This window comes from Mytilus galloprovincialis, chromosome 6 (genome assembly GCF_965363235.1).
Source record: "Mytilus galloprovincialis chromosome 6, xbMytGall1.hap1.1, whole genome shotgun sequence".
In the NCBI taxonomy this organism is placed as follows: Eukaryota; Metazoa; Mollusca; class Bivalvia; order Mytilida; family Mytilidae; genus Mytilus; species Mytilus galloprovincialis.
Genome location: NC_134843.1, coordinates 60,230,109 through 60,236,353, shown reverse-complemented (window position 1 = coordinate 60,236,353; position 6,245 = coordinate 60,230,109). Strand labels below are relative to the sequence as shown.

The following is a 6,245-nucleotide window of genomic DNA, read 5'->3' as shown; positions in this document are numbered from 1 at the left end:
AAAACTATTATACTTGCGAAATAGCATTAAATCGATCTGATCGCATGAAAAAACCGAATCTACACTCGAAAAAAGTGGACCGATTTACTCGAAAAATCAGGACCTTAGCCGGACACTATACCTACCGTGATTGTACGTATGCATTTGTAATTCGTTGTTCAAGTGCACTGTTGTAAGATTTATAAAAGCATACATAAACAATAACGATTTTGCAGCCGGCTGATGATGTTACGTTTTACCTTGGGATGCTTTTTTTCACTCGAGACTAACAGATTTCTACTAAAAAGAATGTTCATAGAAATAACTTATCGTTTTTAAACAGAATTCTGACGACAGGTTTTCGAGAAAGTGATTTGAAATTATTTGAAAAAATAACGTTTTTTTCACAAGCAATCTATACATTTATAGACGTATTTTACAAATCTTAATTGATTGTACCTGTGGAAGTGAATGTGGTATACAGGTATGATTTTTCTATATTCAGATGCAGTTCTATGAGTTCCTATTGCATGTTAAATTTCTTTAAAAATAGTTAGGGAAACCATCTAGTTTATCCTCCAAAACTAGATAAATAAACAAAGTTTAAAATTTCAAAAAAGTGTTTTGATTTTTTTGTCTGATAATAATTTTAATATTTGTTACATAACACCATATTGACGAACTCCGTAATACGGGATATAGTGTCACAGTCAAAACATATGATTCTATTTCATTATTCACTTTTCAACTTGAATACTAAAGTATAAACTGTTTCATTATTCATTATTCATCAAATAGTGAATAATGAACTATTTCATTAATCATTATTGAATTTTGAATAATGAAAAATGAATAATGGACGTACTTCAGCGCGGTATTCATATATATGTGATTATACAAATTCGTTTTTCTTTCTTTCTAAAATACATTGAATATTGAAATATGATTCCTTATTTATGTTGCCAGGGGCCGTGTCAACGAAGCTGTCCTAGGACTAGGACATGTCTTAGGATGGTCTTAGGACACGTCTCAGTCCTAAGTCAGGTTAACGAAAGTCTCCTAAAATAAGATATGTCCTAAATTTGGTCCTAAAGTTAGGACATACAAATAGGTGTCTTAGGATAGTCCTAAAGGTTAAAATGTCCTAAAACGTAATAAAAACAACAAATATGGTATAAACTCAATACTAAATATACATATACAATATTAAACTATCATACTGTTATGAGAATTAAATTAATACAACAATTTGTTTTTCAATTTTTGTTAAAGATTTAATTGTATTACATTAGATTATTTCGTGCTGCCTTTTTTGAAGCCTAAAACATACAAGCATTAAAGCAACATGTTTGCGACTAACTAAAAACGGTGCAAAACTAATTTAAAAATGGGGAAAATATGTCTTTTTTTTAAAAACTAATCCTCATTCGATACATGTAATGAAATAGAGTGGACCTAAGGACAAAACTAGTTCATCGACTAAAATTGCAGCACGAATAAATATCGCATTTAATAAAGTTTCGTGACTATTTACTTTTGTTTTCGTATTAAATTCATTTATATCTTTTATCATATTATTAGACAACGTTATTTATTAGAATAAGTATAATCTTAACATATTTTTTCAATTAAAAAAATGTGTTAGGATGGTCTTATGACCATCGTAGTTAGGACTGTCCTAAGACAGCTTTGTTTTACATCCTAAGACATGTCTCAGACACGTCCTAAGACCATCCTAAATAACGTCCTAAGACATATCTTAGGACATATCCTAGGATACTTTCATTGACACGGCCCCAGATTGCTGTTTCATCGACGTATTCCATACATTTGATTTCATACGTACAAATAATCTAGTAATCTGAATATTGTGATTCAGCCGAAAATCTTTACGTGTTTCTTTTCATTTGTTCACGAATTTTATAATAAAATAAATGAAAACCTTCAGAAAAGTTTTGTGATCATGCTTCTTAAAAATCTACATGTACATGTGAATGAAACGTTATTATCATATCTAAAAATTCAAAAGTAAATTAATTCTTATAGTTCAGAAAGTTTAAAACATAATATTAAGTCCCCTAATTTTGTCTCTATAAAATTGACATTTTGAGGTACCGAAATACAATGATAACGTTACGTTTTCATTGGTTAACGTTGTATTATCAGATGGCGTTTCAACCATTTCTGATTGTGACGTTAACGTTCTTAGCAGCAACCAGTCTTATTCTGTGTTTGTCAGAGAGAGAGATACCACGATTTAAAGATGATGAAAAGCTTCCTTATTCTGTTGTGTCTTCTTATACAACTGACTGTCATCAATAAAAATACTACCTCAAGGTAAGTCAATATTTCTTTTTAAAGAACCTATTTAAAATTATGCTTGATAACCTCTAGCATATTTTGAAAGTAAGATTCTCTTTCAGTTGTTTCTGGGTTGTCTCGTGGAAATGCAAGATGAGTTTTAAAGGTAAACTAATCAGTCCGACACTTTAAGAGGATCTTTTTGGACTGATATATACATCGTTTATAACCTATTTTTTGCAATTGAATATAAAACAACATTTAACATCGAAGTAAGTCCTAATTGACAGTATCTTGGTTTTAGGCAAAAGATCCAATCTTACAGCATTGTCACACCACATGACCTTCAAAAGGATGGAACAAGTATGGTAAGATGACTATGATAAGTACATGTATTGTCTATTACATTCAAGTGTGCGATAAAACTTCCATACGACAGTCACAAAAAGTTAGGAAACGTTTTTCACAGTGAATTTATATACACTATTATTATTTTTTTCATTATTTCTAGTTCTATCTTTTTGTTGAGTTGCTTATAAACTAATTGTGGTATTTTTTTATTCATTAATGCAAGAAAAAGCCATAGTGTCTTTGGCATATCATGTTTTTATATTTGTACTATGTTTATTTTTTCTTACATTCATGATATCTGAAGCCTTAAAGTTTGCCGCTATAACTTTATCAATTCCTTTCAGATTGGTTTGAACTTCTTGGACGTAGTATTGGTGTTTTTGTGCTTTGTTGTTTCTTTCGTTGTATTCGAAAGATACAGATTCAACAAAAAAATGAAGAAGCGTAGGTTTACATTTATATTATCAAAATCTTAAATCTTTCATTCAAACTTGAAATTATAATTTATTTATCAGATTTAATTTTAACAAGTAATGTATTATGATAAATCTTTTAAAATAAGCCAAAACTTATATTTTTGCTTTTATTGTTTACCTTAATTACATCGGTTGTTTCATAAAAATACTATGTTCTTATGGCAAGACGTTCTGCTATTTATTCTTACTTTAATATTTCTCATAAACTTTATAAGATATCTTATATAGTTTATAAGATATTTTATAAAGTTTATGAAGATATCTTTAATTTGCTTTACAAGATATTTTCTGAATTATATGAGATATCTTATAAAATATGTTTATAAGATTTTTCATAAACTTTATGAGATATCTTATAAACTTTATGAGAAATATCTTGCATAGTATAATATATACGATATCTTATATAATATATAGATATCTTATAAAAATGAAATTATATAAGATATCTTATATATTAAAGGCGATATCTTATAGATCATATAAGATATCTTATATATTATAGGAGATATTTTGAAATTCGAATAAATAGTAAAACGGCTTGTCATATGTTCTAACCAATATACTTTTTTGAGTTATAGTAATGAAAGAGATATCATACTAAAATTAACTATTGAATGAATGTTTTTTTTGCAGAAGTTCAACTGTTGAGGAGAAATTCAGTGAACCACGATGTTTTGATCAGTAGATTATCCCCGTTTCTTGAAGGTATGTATTTCAAGTTATTCTTTAAAAATACTTGTGAAGACATTTTCTCTTCATTGTGTTGTTTGGTTGATGTCTACTTAAAGTTTATTGTTTATAATTATCGATATAACAATAAGAAGATGCGATATAATTGCAAATGAGGTAACTCTGCACCAGAGACCAAATGATACAGCTAAAGACCACCCTTACAGCCTTCAACGATAAACAAAATCCATACCGCATTGTCAGCTATTAAAGGCCACGAAATTACAAACGAGAAAAAATAACTGCCTGGTTTATGTACAAAATAAGGAACGAAAATGAATTTGACTTTATGCATAATTATTTTCATATTAAGCATATTTTCATATCAAGCATATATTTTATTATATATTAAGCATGTATTCATGTTAAGCATATTTTCATATTTAACCTATTTTCATATTAAGCATATTTCCATATTTAGAATTTTTTCATATTAATCATATTTTCATATCAGCATATTTTCATATTAAGCATATTTTCATATTAAGCATATATTTATATTAAGTATATTTTCATATTAAGCATATTTTATATTAAGCATATATTCATATTAGCTTATTTTCATATTAAGCATATTTTCATACTCAGCATATTTTCATATCAATCATATTTTCATATCGAGCATATATTTATAATATATAAAGCATAATTATATTCATATTAAGCATATTTTCATTTAAAGCATATTTTCATATTAAGCATATTTTCATTTAAAGCATATTTTCATTATTAGGAATATTTTCATATTAAGCATATTTTCAGCTTAAAAGTACTGTGTTATCTCTCTGTCGTTTGATATGACAATTTGTGTAGATAGACGCTTCTATTTTAATTTCTTTAATCTAATTAGATTTAAAATCAATTTTTGACAATTCTTGTGTATTTTTTTTCAGACTCTCGAAGCAGAAATTCAGGGATTGAAATGCCTTTGAGAAAACTGAATCGAAATATAGATTATTTAGTCTCGGATATTAAAAGCCACAACAGTGAATTGGAAAAAATTCAAACCCAATTTACAAGTTTCAAAGTAGAATGGCTTGAGCAATCCAAACTGTACGTAAATATACCAGAAAGTGTTATATTATCCAGCATTGAAGCTCCACAGATAGCAAGCGAACTGTCGAGTCTTAGAGATTATATAGGTATTTTATTTTTATTTTAACAACCTGACAAATATACGGTAGATTAACGAGTTCTAGAAGTAATGTTATTTTTTTTTATAAAACACGATAACAGATTACTTAAGTTCATATCATTGATGGCCTTCAGCGGTTGTTTGCTCTTTGGTCTTTGACACAATCCCTATTTTCATTCATTCAGGAACTTTTGAATTTTACATTTTGTTTTCTTTTAGAGATAAAAAATGGTAATGGAATATAGCTATCATTTGAACTCTTGCTTATAATCTTATTTTTTCTTCTTCAGACGATGCACTCGACAAATTTAGGATAGCGATGGAGAGCAATCGCTCCTCATTAGATACAGCTAAAGCAGCTGTTGAACAGTTGCTGATATCTGAAGGTAATTTGTTATTCTATAATATTATCATCATATTTTCATATAGTCTTCAATATTTAAAATTTTGAAATACCACTTGCATCTTACTTTTCGGGATACAAGTAACAAAATTTATAAAAAAAAATCTGACATCCTTTTGTATTTGTGGTTATTTCATTTTTTTCTACTAGGCGTTTCCACACAAATAATGATCCTATAAATAATTACAAAAAGATATGGTATAAGAACTTTTCACTCAAGTCACAATGTATAAAGTTTTAAGTTAACAGTTATAGGTCGAAGCACGGCCTTCATCACGAAGCCTTGACATGAATTTCACTTGCATAAATTTTAGAAGAATCTAGATTTTTTTTTATTACACACTAAACTACATTTTCTTTAAAAAAAATTGCATGTACATGTACAGATTGATAAATTTAAAGAAATCTAAGATGAACATGTTTGGAGTGTTCCTACGTTCCATTATATTGAATAGCTATTACGATATAATTGTTTTAAATATGTATACACTTGATTTGTAGGGATTTGAAGGATTGAACCAAAGAAGAATGGATGTTAATTATTAAATAAATCATTCTATTGCATAAACTAGTTACAATTTGTTCTGCGAAAAATCAAAATTACTTTAAAACTGAAGACCCATACAATTTTAAGCACTTTAGAACCTGGATAATTCCATGCGACTCAGCAACTGTGTTAAATATCACGTAGAACATACTTCTAGATTTTACAAGTATTCACTATTGTGAAATGTTGCTTGTCCCCATCTTTTTTCTTTTGCCATTGTTCTGTCTATCGGAACGTCAAAGTGGGTTATTACGTTCCCTTGACGTCTTCTTCTCACAATGTTATATACTTCTTCCGTGCATCACTCTGCCAAAATTTGAA

The 6,245-nt window shown here is 28.3% G+C and overlaps 1 protein-coding gene across 2 annotated transcripts; it reads left to right on the top strand.

Moving 5' to 3' along the window:
• Positions 1 to 2,169: 2,169 nt before the first annotated feature.
• Positions 2,170 to 5,937, top strand: LOC143078235 (uncharacterized). 2 transcript variants are annotated; one of them, XM_076253160.1, is made up of 7 exons: positions 2,170 to 2,316; positions 2,585 to 2,648; positions 2,976 to 3,075; positions 3,744 to 3,815; positions 4,733 to 4,981; positions 5,265 to 5,360; positions 5,879 to 5,937. In XM_076253160.1, exons 1-7 carry the CDS (start codon positions 2,243 to 2,245, stop codon positions 5,884 to 5,886), a joined length of 663 nt encoding a protein of 220 aa, XP_076109275.1. In that variant the 5' UTR covers positions 2,170 to 2,242; the 3' UTR covers positions 5,887 to 5,937. The 2 variants fall into 2 exon arrangements, with proteins under 2 accessions (XP_076109275.1, XP_076109276.1); XM_076253161.1 differs by lacking the exon at positions 2,585 to 2,648 and having other exon boundaries at positions 2,207 to 2,316.
• Positions 5,938 to 6,245: the final 308 nt, after the last annotated feature.

What these genes read in the sequence shown, in the direction of transcription:
- LOC143078235 (XM_076253160.1), top strand. Translation starts at nt 2,243, where the DNA reads ATGATGAAAAGCTTCCTTATTCTGTTGTGTCTTCTTATACAACTGACT. An exon ending in AAAAGGATGGAACAAGTATG is followed by an intron (nt 2,649 to 2,975) that starts GTAAGATGACTA and finishes AATTCCTTTCAG; the next exon opens with ATTGGTTTGAACTTCTTGGA. An exon ending in CAACAAAAAAATGAAGAAGC is followed by an intron (nt 3,076 to 3,743) that starts GTAGGTTTACAT and finishes TTTTTTTTGCAG; the next exon opens with AAGTTCAACTGTTGAGGAGA.